The sequence below is a fragment of the Amblyomma mixtum genome, chromosome 6, assembly GCF_055824585.1.
Source record: "Amblyomma mixtum isolate Tamu chromosome 6, ASM5582458v1, whole genome shotgun sequence".
Lineage (NCBI taxonomy): Eukaryota > Metazoa > Arthropoda > Arachnida > Ixodida > Ixodidae > Amblyomma > Amblyomma mixtum.
The window spans coordinates 140,993,364-141,018,864 of NC_143017.1; the positions used below are offsets into that span (position 1 = coordinate 140,993,364).

General features: G+C 45.3%; 2 protein-coding genes across 2 annotated transcripts; one reads left to right on the forward strand and one right to left on the reverse strand.

Moving 5' to 3' along the window:
• The first annotated feature begins 4,471 nt into the window (after positions 1-4,471).
• LOC149340615 (kunitz-type serine protease inhibitor 2-like) lies at positions 4,472-7,103 on the forward strand. The gene is made up of 2 exons (XM_089551305.1): positions 4,472-4,795; positions 6,806-7,103. Exons 1-2 carry the CDS (start codon positions 4,744-4,746, stop codon positions 6,982-6,984), a joined length of 231 nt encoding a protein of 76 aa, XP_089407431.1. The 5' UTR covers positions 4,472-4,743; the 3' UTR covers positions 6,985-7,103.
• Positions 7,104-13,790: 6,687 nt separating this feature from the next.
• On the reverse strand, positions 13,791-23,956 carry LOC149340616 (kunitz-type serine protease inhibitor-like). The gene is made up of 3 exons (XM_089551306.1): positions 23,899-23,956; positions 17,311-17,549; positions 13,791-13,856 (listed from the first exon to the last, which is right to left on the reverse strand). Exons 1-3 carry the CDS (start codon positions 23,954-23,956, stop codon positions 13,791-13,793), a joined length of 363 nt encoding a protein of 120 aa, XP_089407432.1.
• Between the last annotated feature and the right edge of the window lie 1,545 nt (positions 23,957-25,501).

Consider the following 25,501-nt stretch of genomic DNA (forward strand, 5'->3'; position numbering starts at 1 on the left):
CCTCGAAACTTCGAAATTATTCCAAGCTTTTTATATGCCTTGTTTTCCTTTCCCAGAGCGTTTGCACAAATATCGATCGCGGAATAACGACGCTACTTGACGTTTTCTTAGTAATGAACTCAGGAACAGCATGGATGAAGCGTGGAGTGCGCTAGTGGCTCAAAAGTACGTGCAGAAATAACGCCTCTCTCTGAACTATGCAGGCATTGCTTGGCAGCATCAAGATATAATAGCTTTCATTTCTTAGTCTCCACAAATAGCAAAAAAAAGGTACGAAACTTATGACTTGAAGGAAACTGAACAGACCTACTGAAAAAACGATGAATGTCGCTGATCTGACCTTGTGGAAAAAAAAAAAAAAGAATGTCGGTTGTAGATGAAACTGACGCCAGAACAAGTGGAGCCCAGACTGGCGCAATTGAGACTTTTAGGGAAGCACTCGGCAGTATATTGCCTGAATTCAAAGACCGCCAGAAGGAGTTCACATTTAGCGAGCTTTCTGCGTTGATGCGTTTCTTACAAATAAAGTACGCTTCAGCGCCGCGCGACAGTAAAAATGAATTGGGAGATAGCAGGCTCCCGTGCCACTAGTATCCACTAAGTTGAGGGAAACACATGATTTCTTTTTTGGAAACAAATACACAGAAACAGCTTTATGCCATTATTTGTTATAGTGACAGCCACGACTGCCAACTACAGTTGTACTCACTGTTGGGCTTAATGTTCGCTGCTATACTTAATGTTTACCTAAGAAAGTCGTCGGAGACTACTGGCAGACTGCTCTGTTGCCTTTGCTTTCACGACGCGCACGGCGCGCTGCAAAATACTGCCAAAGAGATGCCTAACAACCTCCCTTGTCGTATGGCTAAAGAGAAGCAGAAAAAACTTCGCAAGCATCGTGAAGTTGGTTAAAAGTACACGCATCCCCTCTGCTTCCTGAATACGTAGCAAAACGAGGCTCGAGTGGAAAACTCTAGGAACTTTTGCTGTATGTCTATAGCGGGGAGTGAAATAGCTCCATGTTAAGAAAAAAAAGATATTTCCGCTATTTTCAGGATACAACCCTGCTATGGTTTGCTTTTTAGGCCCTCAAAGAACTCCTTGCAGGCAGGAAATCTGGTTAATGTAACCTATTGGTTTAAAATGAACAAGCTAGACTGTTACTACAAAAATAAAAGGGACTCTGATTATACAAGTTATAGGCAGTCAGAGTGTGCATGCCGCCCATAAATTTTGCACTAACACGAAAGCCAAGGACGTGAAGTAGACACAACAAGTGTTGTATTAAGCAGACATGACAAGCGCTGTGAATCAAGCGTCAGGAAAAAAAATGGCGGGGGATCCCTATTTCTGTCATCAGGACAGTAGGGAGAAACCCAGTGTTAACTGAATTCACTTTGACTACGCCGTTGCAAAGGTTTTCGCGTCAACACGCTCGTCCAAGGAGCTTCAAGATTTGACGGTCCGAGTACAAGCTGATTTTGTCCGCTAAGTGCTGTTCTCACCTACTCGTACACACTCTCTTTCAAAATTTTTTACCACTGGTGTGACAGCTACAGTGCTTGCTCCTTCAGATCGGAACCCGAATTCGGAAGGTTGTTCACTCGTTGGAGTTGTTCGTGATTGGCGTAGACCTTGGCTGTCGCACTCTACGCTGTCAGGTTTCCCAAAGTGAAGTGTGATAGCCACGTACCGAATTTACTTGCCAGCAGCATTGTGAGTTTGACCCTTGCTTTGTTTTCTGCGGTCGCAACTGCCTCTGCAATGCATACATATAGCGGGGCAGTGTACTGAATGTCCAACTACTATAACCCGGTCACATTTTTCTCAACTTTTCCGAACCTGTCCCAGTCACTGCGTGGAGTAATGCGTACCTAATTATTGCGAAAAGCCTCGATGTATTTTCCTTTGCAAAAACCAAGGAGCCACCTCCAAGTGGAGCGCTGTGCGGAATCTGTGGGAGGAGGCCCGGTCCGCGTTTGCATGCTCCACTGGAGCCAGCAGAGACCCAACTCTGTGTTGTAGCTTCTGTATTGAAAGGACTTCGATTTTGAACTTTGTTTTAATATATACCTGAAAAATTGTCTTTGGGGCTATCAAATAAGCCGCAAAGAGCTTGGGTAGCGGACATATTGAATAAACAGTTGCCGCCTAAAAAGCTTTGTCAATTCCAATTCAGTTTTTCCTATTCTATGTGCAGTAGCTGGATACCTGTTTGGGATATTCAGTTTCATGAGTTGGGCCTTGTGCCAATCCGGTTGTACCAAATTTATTGGTGTTGCGAAGCGCTGTAAAACGGAGTATCAGTTATAATCGAATTCTTATTGGTGATTTACACGGTGCTACAAAGCGTAGCCTTTACTTTGTTTATGCTCGTGAGTCAACGTCGAACTCAATGAACATCTGCCGGTACTACATAACAGTTTTCAGGGGGGATTGAACTCGAAGGATATCGACTTAATAGAAGCTCGTGAATCCCCACTGATATATCCAGAGAGCTCGAGAACAGCCTATTCACTATACGTTGAAAAAGGAAAGACAGAAAAACTCCATTACGAAAAAAGCGCCAATCCGCCTTTTGCGTAAACATGTCGAAATAAACACTTTTTTTTGTTCAAATTCTAATTTTTATACAGTAGTAAAAACGACAGCCGATGTCAATCTCGCTGGGTGCCATGCCCCTGCGTTCCTCTTGTTTTCGCCTCTTATTGCGTGCTTTGCGACTACTGAGAACGAGATGTGCGCCTTAAAAGCTGCAGCGATAGCTGATATGAACACGGTGGAGATGGCCTGGAGGATCACTCATTAGTGGCAGCTTCAGCAGTGGAAAACGAACGCTCCTGAAACGAAGTTCACACGGTCGCCGATCGTCGCTGCGCTATCGCTTTACATCCCTTGTGCCAAGGTTTGAGGATTTGGATGCCTTTTACCGAGCAAATAACATTTGAAACTAGGACCTACTTCAATATGCGACGTGTTTTTTCCTGCTTTACTTCGTGTTTTTGTTACACGTTGCTACGCCTTGCTCCATTTTTTTTGGAACGCATGCTCAGTAATCAACGATCATTGAAATTTGCTGCATTGAAATTTGCTGCGCAGCAGCGGCGCATTTGGATGCATCTCGAAAATTTTGATGGCCACTGTGTCGATGAGAATTCAGACTGCCCGTGTGGCAGGGCTATTAAAGATATTTGAAAAAGTGAAGCTTCATATCATCGAAAAGCATCCTTGCACTCTTTGTTTTACTGCATAAGTAATATGAAAAATCATCCATTTGTGTCTCTGCGAACAACGCGTGTCTGTACGTGCAACGCGTGTCTGTGCGTGCAACGCGTGTCTGTGCGCACGCACGCACGCACGCACGTGCGCGTGCGTGCGTGTGCACGTGCGTGTGTGCGTGCGTGAGTGCGTGTGTCTGTGTCTGTGTCTGTGTGCGTGCGTGCGTGCGCGCGTGTGTGTGTCTGTGTGTGTGCGTGCGTGTGCGTGTGCGTGCGCGTGTGCGTGTGCGTGCGCGCGCGCGCGGGCTTTCACCCTAGCATTGAGGTTAGTTGCTGCCCTGACCAATACTTGTCGCTTGTGGCCTTATGCTTCGCCCCTGTGCTTCCTGCACTTTCTTCTGCTTCTTTATCTGCTCTTTTCGTATTATGTGTTCCAAAGCCTGTGCGCTTGCGTTATATCTAGCCTCCGTATTCTCTTTTCTTGTCACTGCTTACGCCAAACTCACCTGTGTTAATGGTTTTGTATCGTCTATTTCTCTTATTCCATCGTTCTTACAGAGAACGCATTACCAGCAGTCGCATTTATCTAGCCCGACCTATGGTGCCGTCAAATGACCTAAATAACTATCTGCCCCGCCCACAAGTGCTCGATGCTTCAGCGGCCTAAGATACTTTCTATATTTCATGAAGAATAAAGTTATATTGCATCTACTGTGTCGTATTGTATTCTACTATTTCACCTATCACCTACTGCTTCTTTCAATGTTATATTTAAGCTTCTGTTTTGAACCGGGCAAATATAGTGCATTAATGTCTTGCACCCAAAGGAACAAAGAGAGGTTTATGGTTTATGAGGGTTTAACAACCCAAAGCTACTCACGCTAGGAGGGACGCTGTAGTAAAGGGCTCCGGAAATTTCGACCCCCTGGGGTTCTTTAACGTGCACTGACATCGCACAGTACACGGGTCTCTAGAATTTCGCCTCCATCGAAATGATCGAACCCGCGTCTTTCGGGTCAGCAGCTGAGCGCCGTAACCACTGAGCCATCCCGGAAGAACAAAGAGCGAACTGGTGCGTGCATATACCTCAGAAACACTACTAGTTTGCACGCGTCACAAAAACAGACCTTCGATAGCACTTGGAATTACAGAGTGTCGAAAGTTATTGCATTATATCCAGCACTCTTTCCGCCAAGGTCGAAAACAAATTGCGCGCGAAACCAGACCGAGCTGTCTGAAATTTTCCTCAGTAGCTGGTAGGTGGAACTCTGCTGGGAAACCCACTGGCAAGGAGAAGGCAATGCGAACGCTTCGCAGCGAGGATTCGCGCCTGCACCAGATCGAGTCCCGGATGATGCCAGCTCCAACCGTCCACACGTGCGCCGCAACGCGCCCAGGAAACCGGAATCTCGAAGGTGCCGTTGCTGCCGGTTGGGACGCCGCCGCGCGCGTATTTGACCGACTCAAGGCTGCCCAGAATCCTCACTCGTGAGAAACGCACTCACCGGCACCTCCCGTTCGCAAGATGCGTCGTTCGCTTGTGGTAGTCGCCTTGCTGCTGGCTATTGTCATAGCAGGTAGGTCTGCGTAACTTCGATTATTTACCTTGTACTTTATGTATTGTATTAGTTGTGCTTCGAGGGAGCATTGTTTATCTTCATAGCATCTTTATATGTCGTCGCTGAAAAGAAGGTTGCATTTTTTTATAATGCAGCACCGCTAGTCTCTCAAAGGAACCTTATAGTGCTCGCAGGACGAAATAGAGGGTGTTAAGTAGTTCTCAGGAGCGTGACGGTAACGCAGAAAGCAGACGTGAGACTGTGAATAAGTTAACTTAGATCGGACGACGTCTGTGGCAGTTAAGACTCAACAGGCTAGGAGGACGTTTTTCAAACGAAGGCATTTGCGCGAACCACCGCCTATGGTGAATGAGCGCCTGGTGTTCGTTATGCCTTCCTGGAGGCATGATTAACATCACCTCGGAGGTAAACCACCTGTCTTCCCGAAATATGCTGAGCATAATTAAAATTCGAATGGATTCGCATGCAGAGTTCTCTAAGCGGTCATTTATTAACACATCGCTTACAAAAGTTAGTACGGAATTTCTGATATCATTGCTACACCCCGCTGCGAGTTATCAGATATTAATCAGAAAGGTAGCATCTATCGTGTTTTTGCATCAGGGTTCATAAAGCCTAAATGATGTTTTCACTGACTTCTGACTGACACCGTAAATTCTTGATGAACTTGTGCAGCAGTTTGTTTCATCAGTCAGCCATTATATATTTATTCTTGATGAGATTTTGCATTAAAACTTTTTTAGATAAAAATTATCAACACAAGTCCTCAGGATATAAAATCGGCACTAGTGTTCCTTTATTAACCTTCCGATGAGTGATGCACGCAAAGTTATTGAAACATTGACAATTTTAGGGTGTCTAAACATTTGTGCAACGCGATAGTGCATGTTCAAGATAAAAAAAAAAAAGATCTATTTCAAGCTGTTACTGCGTCACCTGTTTTTTTTTTCTTTTATTGGAATTGGAATTTTTTTTTTGTATTGTCACATATCCTGGAGCTAAGAGCTGAAGGCAGAGAAGACTGCCTGACAGAGCTCTCGACACCACTTAAAGGTGCAAATACAGGGGTACGTTCACAGCAGCGCTGGCAATGCTTACGAAAGGATAAATATATCAATAGAAAACAGAAATAATTGCATTTCATGAAACGCAAAATAACCGTTGAATAACGAAGTAAATAATAAAACACCAAGGACATGAAGCGTAACGCTTCTAGCCAATGAGGCAACTGAAACAAATGCTAAGTTTGTTGTTTCGATTGCTCTTGCAGTAATGCACATAAATTTGTATTAATTTAGGGGTTAAGTCTCTACATTCGTATCTGCCTGGATGGCATACATAGCGCCAAAATCTTTTGAGAGGACTTAGCTTATTAACAGACCTGAACTATCGCCTACTGGGAGGATTTTATTGCCGGAATATAAACATAAGCCCGGCGTATGAAGAAGGCTGAATCAGATGATGTATAGGTTCGGCAGCCATTTCTATAGGCTTGCAGTGCCCCATTTTCTCGGTCTTGTTGTTACTTCTCTCTTTCAGAATGTTGATGGAAGCTGTTTGCTCGAGTAATTGACGAGTCTTACACTGATATTTTCTTTGTTTCAGCGAAAGTTTATCATATAATTGTTTTGCCGTTGTTTTGCGGTATGTCTAAAAGACTGGCATAGCGTTTGTTGAAAAGATGCTACGAAAAAACGGTCTGCAAGAAAGTTTGGACTAGAAGAGTCGTTTTAATGCATCGTAAACCTTGAATAAATGCACCATGGGCTTAAGAAGTATTCGTCATAGATTAACGAAAACCTCAACGGCAGGAAACCAGGAATAAATGAGGTGGTCTCAAGTTCTACAGAGTGCGCGAGTCATATCAGTGATTCGGTCAAGGTTTCAACCCTTTCACAGAGCCCTGGCGCAGCGAAGCTCTTAAAGAAGCCTTTCATTTACGCTCTTATGCTGCAGACAATGGCTTGAACAACCGGTGTGCCTAACTTTCTTTACGTCCCTCGGCAGGCACCAATGCTCAAGGCCAGTGCTTCCTTCCTGCCGACCCGGGACACTGCTACGCCTCCTTCCGCGCCTTCTACTTCGACAGTGCCTCCCGGAGATGCCTCCCGTTTATCTACGGCGGATGCGGAGGCAACGCGAACAGATTCAACTCTCTTCGACAATGCCGCAGAGTTTGCGGCTGAGCTTAGGTGTTGCACGCTCGAAGCAACGCCAATACAATATGCACTGCCGCAGGCGACGCGCGCGCTTTGACCAAACAACAGGCTGAGCACACCAAAATAAATGGTTTTCTATGCAAGCACATTGCCATTTTTTTCTCATCTTTCTGGTTTTGTGCGGGTGTTTCAGTGTCGTTTTGAATGTCTTCTAGGTTCACGCCACCAAAGGGTGACTTTTGTAAGGGTAATGCAGCCGACTTTGACTTGCAACCAGTGAGTGTACACAGTTGGATCGCCAGAGCGGCTACCGAATGTATGCGACCAGGTGCTACATTAAATTTAATTAGCACCAAATATCTGTCTAAGCAACAATGACACTGAAGCCACTTTTCTTTGGAGCAAGTATGTCAAATGGCTTGTGAGCTTCGTGTACGCTGCAAAACCACTCAGCTCGTCTAAGCTGAGACGAGTGCTCCACTGTGACGAGATTCATAACCCACAGTTATTCTTTGATAAGTAAAAATTTATCAAGATATGAGCGTTATATTCCTCCATGAGTTTTTTCGCTCCACTTTTTCGGATGAGTCCTGCCTGTAAATTATACCCCGGGTAGTGGCTGAAGGGCATACCCACGTGCAGGGTTCCTCACCTCTACTCCCATTTAACATTCCAGAAGGCAGAAATAACATTTTTTCTCCCCCTTTGCATTCATATATGAGGGAGTCAGAGGGCAACCATCCATATCAAAAGTGTTTTGTGCAAATATTTCGCACAAAAGCCAGTTTTTTTTTCCCACACAAGCGACCCAGCAAACGCCTACACATCTTGACAGAAATGGCCCAGGTGCTTGCTACCAGACGTTATTTTAGAACTAGCTCGTGCACTCAGGATGTTTCTATAAACTTAGAAATTATTCCAAGCTTCTTATGTGCCTAATTTTCCTTTTCCGGAGCGTTTGCACAAATATAGCTGGCAGAATAAAGACGCTACTTGATGATTACTTGGTAATGAACTAAGGAACAGCATCGATGAAGCGTGCAGTATGCTAGTGGCTCAAAAGCACGTGCAGAAAGTTCAGAAGAGCAAGGTTCCGGGCTAGTTGGTAATACATTTAAAGGAAGAAACAGCGCGACGAAACACGGACACACGAAGAAACGACACACACACGAGCGTGCAGAAATAACGCCTCTCTCTGAACGATGCAGGCATTGCTTGACAGCGTCAAGATCTAATAGCTATGGTTCCTTAGTCTCCACAAATAGCAAGAAAAAAGCACGGAACTTGGGAGTTGAAGGAAACTGAACCGACATACTGAAAAAAATTATAAATGTCGCTGATCCGAATTTGTGAAAAAAAATAAGAAATGTCGGCTGTAGAGGAAACTGACGCCAGAACAAGTGGAGTACAGACTGCCGCAATTAAGACTTTTAGGAAAGCACTCGGCAGTATATTGCCCGAATTCAAAGGCCGTCAAAGCAATTCACTTTTAACGAGCTTTCTCCGTTGATGCGTTTCTTACAGAGAAAGTATGCTTCAGCGCAGTGCGACAGTACAAATGAATTTACAGACAGCCGGCACCCGCACCTCTAGAATCCACTAAGTTGAGGGAAACACACGACTTCCTTATGAGAAAAAAAGACAGGGGGAACACGTTACGCCATTATTTGTTATAGTGACAGCCACGAATGCCAACTACAGTTGTACTCACTGTTGGGTTTAATGTTCGCTGCTATACTTCATGTTTACCCGAGAAAGTCGTCGGAGCGGTGAAGGAGTGGACAAAAAAAAAAGGCTTAAGAAAATCAATTGCCATTGGCAGTTCAGAAAACCACCTTTAGAGAAGTCGGTTTCCTAGAACTACTGTTGCCTTTGCTTTCACAACGCGCAGGGCGCGCTGCAAAATACTGCCTAAGAGATTCCTAACAGCCTCCCTTGTCGTATGGCTAAAGAGAAGCAAAAAAACTTACTTCGCAAGCATCGTGGAGTTAGTTAAAAGTACACGCGTCCCCTCTGCTTCCTGAATACGTAGCAAAACGAGGCTTTAGTGGAAACCTCCTGAAACTTTTGCTGTATGTCTATAGCGGGGAGTGAAATAGCTCTATGTTAAGAAAAGGAGATACTTCCGCTATTTTCAGGCTACAACCCTGGTTTGGTTTGCTTTTTAAGCACTCAAATAACTTCTTGCAGGCATCAAGTAAAGATATCTGGTTAATGCAACCTCTTGATTCAAAATGAACAAGCTAGAGTGTTACTACAAAAAAAAAAGGACTCTCAAAATACATGTAGGCAGTCAGCGAGCATGCCGCCCATAAATTTTGCTTTAGTGCGAATGCCAAGGACGTGAAGTAGACACGACACTCTTTGTATCAAGCAGACCCAACAAGTGCTGTGAATCAATCATCAGGGAAAAAATGGCGGGGTATCACTGTTTCTATCATCAGAGCAGTAGGGAGAAATCCAGCGTTTACTGATTTCACTTTGACTACGCCACTGCAAAAGTTTTCGCGTCAACATGCTCGACCAAGGCGCTTTCAGATTTGACTGTCAGAGTACAAGCTGATTTTGTCCGCTAAGTCTCTCAAAACTATTTGGCACTGATGAGACAGCTATTCAGATCGGAATCCGAATTCGGAAGGTTCTTCACTCGTTGGAGTTGTCCGTGATTGGCGGAGACCTCGGCTGTCGCACTCTACGCTGTTAGTTTTGGCGATGTGAAGTGTGATAGCCACGTACCGATTTACTTGCGAGCAGCATTGCGACTTCGACCCTTGCTTTGTTTTCTGCGGTCGCAACTGCCTCTGCAATGCATACATATTGCGGGGCAGTGTACTGAATGTCCAACTACTATAACCCGGTCACATTTTTCGCAACTTTTCCTAACCTGTCCTAGTCACTGCATGGAGTAATGCATGCTTCATTACTCGGAAAAGCCTCGATGGATTTGCCTTTACAAAAACCAAGGAGCCACCTCCAAGTGGAGCGCTCTGCGGAATCTGTGGAAGGAGGCACGGTCCACGTTTGCATGGTCCACTGGAGCCAGCAGAGACCCAACTCTGTGTTGTAGCTTCTGTATTGAAAGGGCTTCAATTTTGAACTTTGTTTTAAGATATACCTGTAAAATTGTCTCTGGGGCTACCAAATAAGCCACTAAGAGCTTGTGTAGCGGACATATTGAATAAACAGTTGCCGAATAAAAAGCTTCGTCACTTCTCGTGCAGTTTTTTGTATTCAATCTGCAGTAGGTGGATACCTCTTTGGGATATTCAGTTTCATCAATGGCGCCTTCTACGAATTCTTATTGGTGATTTACACGGTGTTGCAAAGCGTAACCTTTACCTTTGTTACACCCCCGAGTCAACTGTTACCGAACTCCATGAAAGTCTACCAGTACCACACAACGGTTTTCAATGGCTATTGAACTCGATAAATACCGACTTAATCGAAGCTCGTGAATGGCCACTGGAATATCCACAGCTCAGGAGAACAGCCTCGCATTCACTGCACGCTAAAAAGGCAAGACATAAAAACTCGAAATAAACACATTTTTTTTGTTCTAATTATAATTTTTATACAGTAGTCAAAACGAAGCCGATATCAATCTCGCTGGGTGCCATGCCCCTACGTTTCTATTGCTTTCGCCTCTTATTGCATTCCTTACGACTACCGAGAACGAGATGTGCGCCATAAAAGATGCAGCGATAGCAGATATGAACACGATAGAGACAGCCTGGAGGATCACTCATTCGTGGCAGCTTCAACAGTGGAAAACGAACGCTCCTGAAACGAAGTCCGCACGGTCGCCGATCGTCGCTCCGCTATCGCTGTCCATCAATGATGCAAACTTTGAGGATTCGAATAGTTTTTCCCGAGAAAATAACATTTTAAACTGTGACTTACTTCAATATGCCACGTGTTGTTTCCTGCTTCCCTTCGCGCTTTGCTGCATGACACTGCGCCCTGCGCCATTTGCTGAAATGCATACTCAGTACTGAATGATCATTGAAATTTGCTGTGCAGCAGGGGCGCATTTGGATGCATCTCAAAAATTTTGATGGCCACTGACTCGATGAGACTTCAGACTGCCCATTTGGCACGGCTATTAAAATATATCTGTAAAGGTAAAGCTCCATTTCAGCGAAAAATATCCTTGCACTCTACTTTACTCTACTTTACTTCGTAAGTAATATGAAAAATCATCAATTTGTGCCTGCGTACAGCGCGTGTGTGGGCGCGTGCGTGTGGGCGTGCGCGTGCGTGCGTTTGTGGTACGTTATTTTGGGCCAAGAATCTCGATTTACTAACATTTTCCTTAAACTTAAGTATGCGCAACGCGCGCACCCCTTATTTACACCTCAGGCCCAAGTTGCTTGGCGAGTATTATTATTTTGTGCTTAACCGAATGCGCAAAGTTAGAACCGCAGCGTTACGGGTCCGCCCTGACCACTCTGTCGGATGCGATGAAGCAGTGACTGTATCCAGCACTCAGACAAAAAAATGGTTATGAAGAATTGAAAGTCCCAGTTACGTTTTCACTTCTGGTGGACACGTCAGCCACGCCGTGATGAAAGGGTGGAAGGTGGGAGTAACCCAGCAATCTAACCACTGAGCCACCGCTGCGGGTAAAACTTAACGGTTGCTCGAGCGAAGCCCACCGAGAGTCTATTTTCTTGTCAGGAAAGGAAAGGCCGCAGTATCTAATTTCTCAATGAACACCTTAGCTGCGCTGTGAGGGAAGGGCGGAAGGTGGGCATGCAAGAAGAAATAGAAAAATCGATGTCGTTGGGGAGGGCCGTTTAAGAGATTTATATCCCTTTGTCAATGCCTTTCTCACTGAGAAGGTAGTCGGGAAAGCACTGCTTCATCGTGGACTGCACATATAATCAAAGAAACTTAAAGCAGATCGCCGAGAGCGCTTGCGAGAAACATACAATGACAGTCACAATGGGGTTGAGACACGTTTTTACTAAACCTCATCCGCGCCGACCGAGAAGAAAATTGCCAATAGACGTCTTGCGTAAACAGGAAAGCATTCGTACTCGTACCAATTGTAAGAACTGTCGGTTATGTTCAACCATTTCGTGGATGGCAGGCTCATAGAAGAAAACCTGGCGACGAAGTTGAACCTGGGATACAAGCACAGGGCAAGTGATTTTTCTACTTTCATCGCGTCGGGCATTATTTAACAAGTTGTTATCGATGCCGTGAATTTACTGATACCATGTGGTAACAGCGATGGCAAATGTAACTCCGTTTTGTGTTAAATTTGACCTGGTTATTTATAGTATGAAACACATTTTGGGCAGGTCCGAAAACTCAAAGTGGGTTTGTACGTTGCAATAGCAATGTGGGCGCAATATGAGCACGGCAAACTTCTGGCCACTCGTTGACGCTATCCACCAATTCGACGACTTTGAGCGAACGGGTGTATGACGAGCCATCTAGAAAAAAAAGAATTAAATAAGGAGGATAGTGCAGTGAATGTAGCGATAACTCTCTAGACCACACAACACGCGCAACACCTCGGCACTAGTTATTGTTCCCACAGTACACTCAAACATTCGTAACCTGACTTCGGTACCTACTCTCGATGCTCGCTTCTCAAAAACATCCGCTAAATGGGAGACCTTGTACAGCTGGCGTTCAGCGCGATCACCAACTTCAATTAGTAAGAGATGCAGAAATGCCCGACAGCGCACATTCAATACCCCGAAATGGATAATACAAATCAGAAGCCCAATACTGACAATCCAGCCATGGCCATAGCCATAGTCGTGACATAAGGCTAGTGCATAGCTCATGAGGTGAAAAAAACGATATATAGTTTTACGTCCACCAAGGCGAGACGTCAAACCTCAAAAACAACAGGTAATGATACTCATTTGACGTGATCTGCTTAACATCGATTCTTTTGTGTGATATTCGGATAGCTCATTTCTAAGTCGCAGCAGTCACCATATATGAAGCAGGATGCACTGCGCGATGCAGGAGTACTGCGGCGAGTGGTAGTGCAACTGCGCCGCCGCGGTGGCTCAGTGGCTATGGTGCTCGGCTGCTGACCCAAAAGACGCGGGTTCGATCCCGGCTGCGGCGGCTAGAATTTCTTTGGAGGAGAATTTCTAGAGGCCCGTGTACTGTGCGATGTCAGTGCACGTTAAAGAACCCCAGGTGGTCGAAATTTCCGGAGCCCTTCACTACGGCGTCTCTCATGGCCTTAGTCGCTTTGGGACGTTAAACCCCACAAAACCAAACAAAACCAAAAACCGTAGTGCAACTGCACCACTTGAGCGATATACCTGCACATGCGTTTCCTTCGCTGCGCGCCAGTGTCCCCGTTTGCAATTGCAGTTGCAATTCATAACTCGAAATATGTGCTTCAGAAATCATAAAACAGACATCTGGGTAGTAAGCGGAGCTCGGCTCTCCGGTGTCGTTCTGGGTGCAAAGTACTACTGCTTGCAACCGCTTCCTCCATATATACGGCAGTGCCGATCTCTTTCTCGGATGACGTGGTTTGTTGGCCCACTTACAAAACACCATCAATATTCTCAGTTCAGGAACATCGCAAAACACCAGCCTACCCTGCAGCGTTCACAAGCACCGCAAAGCAGCCAACCAACGCTGTACGCACAGCCCAAGATGGCGCCGGTTTGGGATTTTAAGTTTGGCTCATACGGGACGCCACCAGCAAAGTAATATGGCGGTGACCAGGCATCGGAAAGGAAAGGCATTGTAACTGTGATGTCAAAACATTGTCAAAAAGAAAAAAAATAGCATTTATTTCGCTCGTTCTGCTTACCACCGCCACTATGTTTTGCACTCTAACTGGTGCCTCAGCCACCATGTTTTGCTGGCTGTTGGCCGCCTTTGCCACCAGACCTTCTTGCATGTTCAGGAACCTAGAATGAAAAGAAAAACAAAACACAAAATACAAAACCGAAATCATAAACATCGAGCCGGAACGCTAATAAAGACTTTGTCGTTCTTGTATTAGTGTATGTGTACCTAGCGTATGATTGGAATGGTTTCACGTCTGATTCGACGAAAAAAGCCTGTGCCATTTGCTATATATTTTACAGTAATAGATACTGGACGCCAGCTACCGCCGTAACCAGCACTGCGTCAAATTGAAGACATTGTGCACTGCCATTCTAACACGACTAAAGTTAGTCAGTGGTGTTCGTACGTCGGTCTTCCAATGGCATGCCGCCATGTCTCTTGCCATTATCGAACGCCGACGTTTGTAATTGTATCTTGTGATATATCTTGCGCATACGGGAAGACCACGTTCGTGCTTCGCCGTTTCTTCCCAAATCGATACTTACAATGATACAACGAACCGTATCGGGTAACTGATGCAAACTTATTTCTACTTTGCCGTATTTTGACCCAAGACTAATGATAAGCTCAAAGTAGATGATTACTGAAACTGTTATCATAGTGAAGATAGATGAAATAAGACTTTGCAGAAGAAATTAAACAGACGTCGATAGGCGTGACTGGCGTTGCACTATCTTTAAGCCTTGGAAATACGACGAGGATCCCGTAGTAGACAACATGGCGCGCATATTACAGGGGTAAGTAAGCTAAAAAAGACCGCAAATCACATACATAACAATTCTGGACAAAGCGATTTTTTAAAGGGAAAGAGTTTTTGAAAGTAATTTTTCATATATTGTAAGATTTCACTATAACAATCAATATATCTGCACATCTCCCGTCGGCAGGTTTAGAATTTTTCTTGCTATTACAGCTATTGCTCTCGTCAAAAACGCTCAGTGGTTTTATATGGCAGCCTTAACTGCTCGATGCGAGCGATGGAAACACTACCAAAGAACGATTTTGCTACATATCGAAAGAATGGACCATTACCTTCAATATTCCTATACCAGTACCTTACGGATTTCCAATATTCAAAATTTTTATCCACGAATGATGTACACGATTACAATGCACTCATTGCTGTTCAAACTACTAATCTTTCATATTTATGCCTGTCAGTGGCAAGCACGCAAGGGTTCTGCGAAACAAGAAAAGTAATGAAGTTTCACGGTGTTGTATCGGTTCAACCATTATCAATCGTGCTCTTGAATAAACTTTTATTTATTTATTTATTTATTTATTTATTTATTTATTTATTTATTTATTTATTTATTTATTTATTTATTTATTTATTTATTTATTTATTTATTTATTTATTTATTTATTTATTTATTTATTTATTTATTTATTTATTTATTTATTTATTTATTTATTTATTGGCGCTATGGCTGCGCGATGCATGTGGCAAGTACGCAATCACTGTTCACGTGCATTATTGTCTCAGCAGCCAAAAGCTTCCTCGGTTGTACCCAGGCTCCCTTTCAAAGGCAAAGCCACTGAATTGTGTGTGTTAGTTAAGTTCGTCTGGTTGCTGAAACAAACACTACTTCACGGCATCCATGAATAAGACATCGCCTAAAAATAGAAGCACTGAGTGATAGCAATTTCGAAAAAATGCTGCACGACTGACCTTGTTCTCAGTGAGTAAACAGGCCTTCCTTGGTTTTTGTGAGTGCTCGTACGCAAGCTTTTTCACACCACGGTTGCATGAAACCAGCTACACTACAAGCTTGCAAGTACTGGACTCTAGCACTCGTTCATGACCACTCAGAGTACTAATTAAGCTACTATACACATTGCCATATCATAAAACTGCAACTGCAAAGATACTTGTAGACACGAAAACCTCAAGTAGAAGCAAAAAATAGTTTATACAACTCTTTATCCCTGCCGCCAAGTCTCTAGCCTCAACAAGACTTCTTGTCGAAACCCTCAGCGCCTTTCAAAGGTTAACCTGGCTGTGTTAGTGAGAACGAAAAAAAATCCTACTATAATGATATTACTTCAACTGCTTCGTTATGTTTCAGAAACGATGGGCGAGGCGGGGGGGGGGGGGGGGGGGGGCGAGGTTCAAGCGCTGCATACTGAAATAATGCGTTGCGGCACATCTCAGGCTTAGTGTTTGCCGGAGCGCACCACTTGAATTTTTTTTTACCTTTTCGGACGGCATCCATGAAAGTGCGACCTTCAATAAGCACTCGCAAGACGTGTACGATGCAGAGTATCATTTCGTTCGTACTTTATCTGTACTGAGTAGGGCTGATAGAGGTTTATTTGCTACTTAACACTGGCGAAACGGGCATAAGAAAGGTTTATGGGTGGTTACGATAAAGACAGGATGGAACGCGAAAACCACTGTCATGATTTACATTGCTGGTATGACATTTTCTCTTGTGTTAGGTTCTGCTGCCGAACATGGTTGACAGCATGTTACTGCGTATCTAAATATTCTTGTGCTGGCTAGGCTGTCTTCTTTTTTTACGGCGAGAGGCATTATATAGAGCTCACCCTGAGCAGTCGTCAAGGTCATTCCTAATTACAAAATGTGCTCGCAGTGCGATAGCATTCGAAGCTGTTGATATCTTTGCCGAAAGAGACGTCATCTCCGGTCTGCTAACGTCACTTTCCTCAGACGAATGGAAATGGCCCGGTCTGAAGACGTCTTTTCCTTACAGCCGATAGGCGCATGTTGTGACCGACGGCGCATTATTTTTACGATGAGATTTTTAATGCGATCACATTAAAACAAAAAGAAGAGAACAGAGAACTGAATCTAAAGCTGCGGTGAAAGTAGCAAAACACAGAAAGCCAGAAGTAAGGGCGACTCCCAGAGGTTGCTGCGGTGGCGCCACGTTAAGCCACAGCAAGACGGAGTAAAATGCCTGTGGCGCTGCAGCCGCTGCAGTACTATGGGTGATGCGATAGACGTTCGTCACGCTCGACCAATGGCGGCTCTCGCCGCATGCTTTACTAAGCCGCAGCCTAGTTCAGGCGGTAATTTTTGCGAAAGCAATGCTACTCGCACTTTCAAGCTTTCGCGTGGCCCGGCCGCAGTTACGCTTGACCTTCAGCGGAGTGAATATGGGCGACCAACTCGCTCCTTCAGATAGCCCGGCTGCAGTTACGCCGCGCACCTGTGGCGCTACTACCGTTGTGATGTCATACCAGCTGTAGATTATGTTTTCTTTCTCTAATTAGCAATAACATCAAAAACAAAATATTAAAAAAATTACCGAAGACGCGTTGAGTCGTCGCGCAGCGGCGGCCGGTAGCCACGCGTGACCTGTAGACGCGGCGCACTGCGTTCCAAGACACTTTCAGTCGTCGCATAGCGGCGGCCGGTAGCCACGCGTGACTTGTACACGCGGCGCACTGCGTTCCTTCAGTTGGAGGCGTTGCGCTTTTCCTTTCGCAACCTACCAGGCTTAACCAAAGCTAAGCCCCCTGAATTTTTTTATTGCGGCATCTCACCTCAAACGCGCAGGTTTTCATGCACTGCTCGTGGGACTTGAACGCATTGGAATCCTCCCCTCCGCAGCCGCCGTACAGGTACTGCTTGCAGAGCAGGTAGGTCGTGTCGTAGTACCACCGTGGCTCGTAGTCTTTGCAGTGCTGCTGGTTGGGCTTCAGCCAGCACTTGTTCTTGAGCCGCTGGTCTGTCGGGTTGTCCTGCTCCGACGACCTTCTGACGCGCTTCGCCTCGAGTATTCCTGGGTACAAAGAAATCGCTAGTGCCTTGACAAGTGTCGCCGACTTCTACGCGGTAGACACGGAGCAAAGTGATTAGAGCTTGCATCCTGAGCATGCCTCGCATTTTTCACTGTTCAAACTGCGTGCAGATGAATGATAGTAAGCTTCATCTGAGGCTGAGTAGGTAGAGAACAGAGAACCGGTGTTTCCTATGGTACCGAAGTTAATACAAAGATCGCAAAAACGAAGCAGCGGTGAGAGGGCGTCAGGGGGAAATGAGATAAGAAAAAATTTTCAGATAGGTTGGCTGCAGGTGGTACAGGACAGGACTCATTGGAGGTGATGGGAGTGAATGTTACTTTGCTAACACAACCGGTCTGATTACGATGATGTTGATGGAGAGATCACTGGTCGCAACAGTGGCCATATTTTTATTTCGAACACCTAACGTGCCACAGCGATAGCTGCGCGAAGGGCACCTGGGAGTGAGTGCGGCGCGTTCAGTTAAGTATAACGCCGCACAGACTGTAGAACCTTTACTGGACAGCCTGAATAAGCGAATGTGATCAGGATTCTCACCTGGCTAATGAAAAATATATGTCATCAACGACATCGTATTCAGGTAGGCGTGGTTATGGGTGAAGCTATTGTTTCAATGGGGACTGGAGGAACGGGAGCTTTGAAGCCGTTGTCACTGTTGTTTCTTCGACCCGGCGCAAGGAAAAATGATGGGAGTTCTTGTGTCGACGCTGGTTTACGGCAGAAGTTGTGCGGGATGAATCTACCACGGTTCTTCCCTCAACGCCATCAAACTCGACGTTCATTACTCTTTTATCTGTCTATTCATTAAAAAAAAAAACAGCTCAAGGGCCAAGGAGAGCGGTCAAAGAACAACCAAATAACGGTACATACAGGTTCTGTTGTGAAAGTAGTAGGATTGATTTTTTTAAATAAAATTTATTCAAGAGAACAACACAAACGATTAAAATTTTTCAAAGTAGCACCCTTCCGCACGTACGCGCTGCTGCCCATGAGTTTTCCAGTTTTCCTACGCCTCCAGGAACGCCTGGAACGGAATGCTGTTTAGCTCCCTCGTCATGGCCTGTTGAACCGCCTCTACCGATCCGTGATGTTTCCCTTTGAGCGTCGATTTTATTCTCGGGAAAAGAAAAAAGTCTGGCGGGGCCAAGTCGGGGCTGTAGAGGGCCTGCGGCAGCGTTGCCGCCTTGTGCTGGGCAAAAAATCGCGGTCCTCATTCACATGATGAAGATCACTTTCCGGTTGGCCTTTTGCTCCTCTGACAATACTCCTGGCAACAACTTCGCGCACACTTTCCTCATGGCTAATTTTTCTGTCACGATCTCAAAAAATTGGGTTTCAGGAATGCTCAAGTCATCAGCAATCATTCTGATACTCACCCTACAATCACTGTTCAGTAAATGTTTCACTCGCAACACATTTTCGTTGGTCTTGCTAGTCGAAGGGCGTCCGAAGTGGTTGTCGTCTTCCACTCTTTTCTGACCTTCTCGAAACAGCTTGTGCCACTCAGAAAACACCTGATCTACCCATGGCCGCGTCACCATAGGCCTCCTTAATAATATCATGAGTCTCTTTGCCCGTTTTACCAAGCTTTATACAAAATTTTATCGCGTATCGCTGATCCAGTAAACGCTCTATGATTCTGCGTGACGAGACGTTTCGACAGTGGTTCACAGTACAAGCGACCTGCTCTCTAAAAGGGGTGATAAGTGTGTTAGCGCCCCTTCTTTATCTCTTTCATGTCAGGAAATCAAGTTCTTAGATGGACACATCCGAACTTTTCATGCGTCGTAATTCACACGTGGTCTTGTTTACCCTGTCATTGCCGTTCGCACGTTGCTTCTGCTTGTCTCCTATTTTGCTGTGATTGCCTTTATAAACACCCTGCTTTTACAAAATAAAGTCAGTTGGAAGTCTGCGCTTTGTATGTGTGTATTCGTGCCTTTCTTTTGTCCCGTCGTCTTCGCGCAGTTTTGTTTCGCTATGGGCCAGGCGTTTGCCGCAGAATGATACAAATGGTGTCATACGATTCAGTGTTTCTTGCAGCGCTAAAATTACTAGTTAAGTTAGAATGTAGCTTGAGGCATAGATTCGAACCGGCGACCTAAGTTCCCCCGCTTGCACGCCTTTACGAATCTTCATATGAACACTGGGGCTCAACCATTTATCGCAGATCGTTTGGAGTGGTGGCATAGGATTTCACGTTTCGTGCATCATAAACTTACTAGTTAACTTAGAGTCTAGCTCGAGGCAGGGGTTCGAACCGACAATCTATATTACGTATGTTAACTCTCGATATTCGATCGTTGCCTCAGCGTCGGCTCATTTTTTGTTTTGGAGATGCCTCGTCGACAGCGCTGTAGGCAGCGCTTATTTCTATTTTTGGATGCTTGTGGAAGACTTTCTGGCGAACTTACTTTCAATTACCTTTTTTTTCAAGAGAACCGACCGCTTTAAATTTTACGTCAATATGAAGTTCGCTTTAATAACCACAGCGCTCATGTCCTATTCCCGCCCTACTCCTTTTGCCGAAACATATTAATGAGAAGAAACGCTGATTAGACTCATGTGAGTTCATAGTCCTGACGGTTAAGTTCAACAATGCCCGGGAACGGGAGCTGCGTGAGCCGTACTTTATTTATCTGTTTGGAACAGTCCCCCACGGCATAATGAAAGCATAGGCGCATTGTTCTGCATTCGCCCCTTGCAGAGCCAGTGCTGATCATTCGCAGTCCTTGTTTGACACGCCTCTGTCGTTCGTCGACAGTTGCCTTTTAAAAAAAAAAAATGCCTCTCCCGTAACCGAGAGTAGAGTAAACATGAAATGTTTACGGGCCTAACACAGGCTCCATTGCTCGGCTTAAGCAGCTGTGACGGTGGCGGCATTGAAATCCAGGACGATGCAGAAGCGTACCCGGACACGACGAGACGCAGGCCTGACAAGAATGTATATGCAGCGCGTTCGAAACATTGCTCGGCTTAAGCAGCTGTGACGGTGGCGGCATTGAAATCCAGGACGATGCAGAAGCGTACGCGGACACGACGAGACGCAGTCCTGACAAGAATGTGTATGCAGCGCTTTCGAATACTCAGCGAGCGTGTATACATCTGCCTGCCAGAGGGGGAAAGGGCATGAAGGCCCTGCGGCCGGTCTTTTACATGCGTGAGTGTAGGACCGCAGCGCCATCCTTGGGGATCACGCGAAAGCAGTTTTTCAGCCGAAAGCCCTTCTCGCCCTGGAGCTCCCCTCTTTCTCTAAGCGGCCTTCTCTCAAAGCCCCGAACAGATCACGTATGACAACGAAGTGTATTGTGACATGTATGTGCTTTTTGCACGCGTTATTAGAAATCGGAAATTATAATTCCGTGCATTATCAAATGCACAGCTCGACTGATATCTTGATAAACATTGAGAAGACACTGGCAGCAGTTATTTTTTGTGACTCGTTTGGAGAGCAACCGGCGCTTCTATGCCGGTCCCGTAGGAGAGCTTAGAGAGTCTCGTTGAATCTCGTAAAGTCTCGTACGGTGCCCGGATGTTCTCGTTTCAGAGCCCGAATGAGTGGAATTCAGTGCCCGGATGAGCGGATTTCAGTACCCGGATGATGGGTCTCGGTCTCGGCGTGCCGTCACCACACTGCCGACAACGGGCGCTAAAAGCATTTCATGCTTAAAAAAAAACCTTCCCTCCCAGCCGAATGAAAGCGCTCCGTTCACACAATGCTCTTCATATTCCGCCACCTTCTTCTCTTCTCCGGCGAAAGCGGAGCCGAGAATCTTCGCTTTAACGCCCCACACGACTTCATAGTGACCCCCACACAACTTTCTTTTTTCGTGTACCTACACAGAGCGCGAGTATTAACGCACGGTCACTGATGCCACCGGTGGTGCTGTTGCTGTCTTGACTCACCTCCTAATCAGTTCCTGATGACAGAACTCTCTACCTGGATCTAAACTTATCTTTTCTGTTGTTCCGCCAGGGTCTGTCTCGCTCACAATCGCCGCTTGTGGCGGACGACAAGGATAATTCTTTTCCAACTTTTTCCTTTTTTGCCGTGGTACTCCCAGACCCATATTTCCTCTGACTTTTGTTTGATTGTTGTGTTGTTTGTGTAAGACGTCTCTTCAGACGCCAATGCCTTAAAGGGCAACTACACCACTTTTTGGGAATTCCGCACTATTGAAGGATTAAAATCTATATAGACTGCAGAGAAAGCATGCCAAGTGTTTTTGTTTTAGCATTTAAAATAGTAAAGTAATCGACGATTAATTTATACGCTTCTCCTCATAACACTTCTGGAGTGCGGAGAAGTTTGGTGTGACTTCAAGGAAGGTAAAATTTATATTTTAGGCTGCCGCCAACCACACCCTGCCGTGCCTAGTTGGACGCTGTCAAACGACCCTCAGAGGCCTTTGCCTTCGGTGGCGTTTTTTTTTCATTTATGCGTTGGAAATATACTGGTAGCTTCGATGACGTCAGATACCCAACCCCCTGGAGTTGTGCGCTGCGGAGAAGCTTAATGGCCATCTCGATTCCAATCGGCGATTGCGTAACCATTCCCACCGCTGGCCCGAAAGTACCCCGCATACTTTACTTGCAAGTTTCACGCGTTCGACCCCTTTAATCTCGTCGATGTCTAAAACCTACGCAGTTGCCCTTTAAGAAGAGAAGGAAGAACCACGTAGCCTCAGTCTTCAAGAAGACAGGCTGTATCCGAAACGTAAAATAGAGAAACTGTAAACGCATACTGGTGAAAAAACTTACTGCATTTAATATTAATAATAAAGCAGTTATTAAGAAATGGAGTAAATGTTTTCACCGTTATGTCTTTTCAGTTTCTCGTGACTTTTGCTTACATTTTTGATCAGCTGCCAAGAAACAATTTCTGACATAGCAAAAAAAAAAACGGTAAAGGCAGCCTGTTTACTGTTGGCAAAGACGGTACGGCCATTGTTGCTTACTCTAGGCTCGAAAGTGGAATGACTACTCGCAGTTTCTCGCTGTTATGTGCTATCGGAGACAAAAGTGGTATACTCCATGAGGCATGAGCCGGTGCAGGGGAAAACTGCGGCATTTTGGCGAGATAAAGCACGAAACATTGAAGCGAGCCAAGCGAAATGCCTGCTGATAATCAAGGTCACGTATTGGCTGTCTCGATCCCAGATGCCGCCTGTAGATGGCGCTGCAACGCAGTTTTCCGTTGTTCCGGCTCCCGCCGCGTGTAGTGTACCACTTTTGTCCCTGATAGTACATATATAATTTCTATTAAAATACTGACAATTAATGTGACTGGCCACTCCACTAAAATAAAACAGCTATTGTGCAGATGTGAAATATGTGACATGAACGAGAATGCACCATTACTTACTAAATACATTTGTTTGCACGTACATTGAAAGATTAAATGCTATTTCCAGATAGAAGGACTCGAAGAGTCGATGCCTACTTGATCTACAAAGCGATACAAATTGAATAAACGAAGTTCAATCAATTTGGCCAACCAGATCCTCATTCCCTAAATGTTTATGAACATACAGAAGTTCCCATGTTAATAGTCTGCTCTGTGTAATTACATGTGGACCAAAATTTTTTATTTGCCAATTGTTTTGTCCTGATTGCGCCTCATCTCTTGCTCGCCATGGTAAAAAACCACAAATATTGTAAAAAAAAAAATTACTTGCTGCGCCACGACTCGCCACAAGAAGCAGCAAGGTTGAGAGATCAGCATTATAACTTTCAGGAACACATACTGCTTCTGTGCGATGGCCAAAGTTCATCAACGTTACAGAAACACCCCTTAGCCTCACGAAAAGGACGCGTTGTGGTAGTAGCCAGATCTGCAGCTGACTATTCAGGATTTTACCGTATGCGAGTGCACAGTATTATTCCATTTACGCATGCTACCCACATCATGTTTGCCCAGGAAAAAAAGGCAATACGGCTAAGTGAAAAAGCGTTAATTAGCCAATTTGCCACAACAGCGAAGCTCACACCTTGGCCCGCATTTTGTGGCAATTATTTTCCGGTTTAATCCTTTTCCTCGTTCACTTCTGATCGTTATTTGTCATTGCATCAACGTCTATAGATTCAAGCAGAGCTGTTCGCCAGCCTCATTATTAATGGTAGCACTGACCAACGTCCAAGAGGCTGCAGAAATGAATTGGAAAAGAACCATTACCAATTATTGCACCTGACTCTTCGAATGTCGCATCAGTAACTACATCAGAATGCCTCGAATAGCTTCAACAGCAGCGCGTAGATTTTCTGAAAGGAATAGTGAGCATTGCTGCATCGAGTAGGCGCGAGAGCAACAACAGCGACGCTTCTCACCTGTCAGCGCTCCAGATATGATCAAGGCGCACACAAACATCCATTTCGTGCTATTCATGTTGAAGGACTTCAACGGCGTACGACCAAAGCTTCTCCCCTGTTCACTACTACTTCATCGAAACCTCCAAACAAGCCTCTTATTGCACGCACGCCAATAACTGCTTCCCGAGCTCGTGCTCCGCTCGAAGAGACGGTGCCTTTAGCAACGCCGTACGAGGATCGGAGCTCCAGCACGCGAGAAGCAAGTGGTCTGAGTATATGAACCGCGAGTGCAGTCGTATCACGGAGTGAAAAAAAAAAAAATGAATTCGACGATTGCTAGGAAAATCCACAGGAGGCGGCATAAGCAGTCTTATAGTTGAGGGGACGTACCCTCTCACCCCCTTTGTGGGCTGCCGTATATACGAGGGAGAGGAGGAGGGAGGGGGGCTATATAGTGCGTGAGCTACACGACAAAGGGGAGAAGGCTGGTACCGAGAAAAAAAAGCGTGGATGAAAATGAAATCAAAATAACTGAGAAAGGTGGGAAAAGGCTTTGCAAGGCTGCATTTGGCGCCGGTCGGAACTGAAGCCTAAATCTACAAAAAGAAAAAAAGTCTCTTAAAACGTACGAAGAAACGAGGTCCTCGCGCGAGAAGCGTAAAACATTTTCTAACTGGTTTCAAGGTGAATGGTAGAGGCGCACCTGAATTTCCTGGACATATATACGTCAAAGTCAAAGCGTGCGAGAAAAAAAAGTGATATGAACAAGGTTGTGCGGTTATTTTTTACGCGCCTTTACCCGTAAAATACAGCGCTGGAAGCGTATACAGAGACGGCTGACAGGAGCAAATAACAATGACTGTCGGCCGCCTTCTCCCATTTTGTACCCGTCTCTAGTGCCGTCTAGCGCTAGCGGAAGCGAGTATTCGCATCTCGCTTGTGAATGCAGCCGCAAGAGTCTGAGCTAAAGGGCAAATTATAATTCTTTGCGGGCAACAGCAACGGCTGCTTTTTTGAGCCTCCACATTCAGCAGTCCTTCCACCGGAATTATTGCTTGCGCTTTCCTCAGACAGATCTGAAAGAATCGCTGAACCGCACTGTCCGCTTATAATTATACCAAGAACCGCAGTTTTGGCAAATTCTTGGGTGTCCAACACTCCGCCAATGAGTCAGAAGAGGCTACCCGCAACCTTCTTTGCGCGTCTATGTAGCTCGCTATACGAAGCAAGAACTCCGCTCTTGGACACATCAATATATCATTTCAGCAGCACTGACTCAATTTGCTGAAAGTGTTGCCAGGAGCTGTAGTCTGCAGTCTATTTCTAAAAATGTCTGAACGTTAAACGTTCACAAAACGTGAGCCACCGTTCCTATTTTGTGACACTAGTATTTCTGCTGGCGCAGCACCAAACAATATGTACACGATATAGGTATAGGCTACCTTGAGCACATAGTTTGAGTTTGAAGTAGACTAATTTAGTGAAATAACCCTGAAAGAATTGCCTGGAAGCACAGATGAGCTTTTTTTGCTTATTGTTTTCGTGCGCGCGGAGTTTCCAGAGGGCAAGAAAAAGATTGAGGCAGTACTCGCGTTCAAATTAGGAACTTCGACTTGGCAAT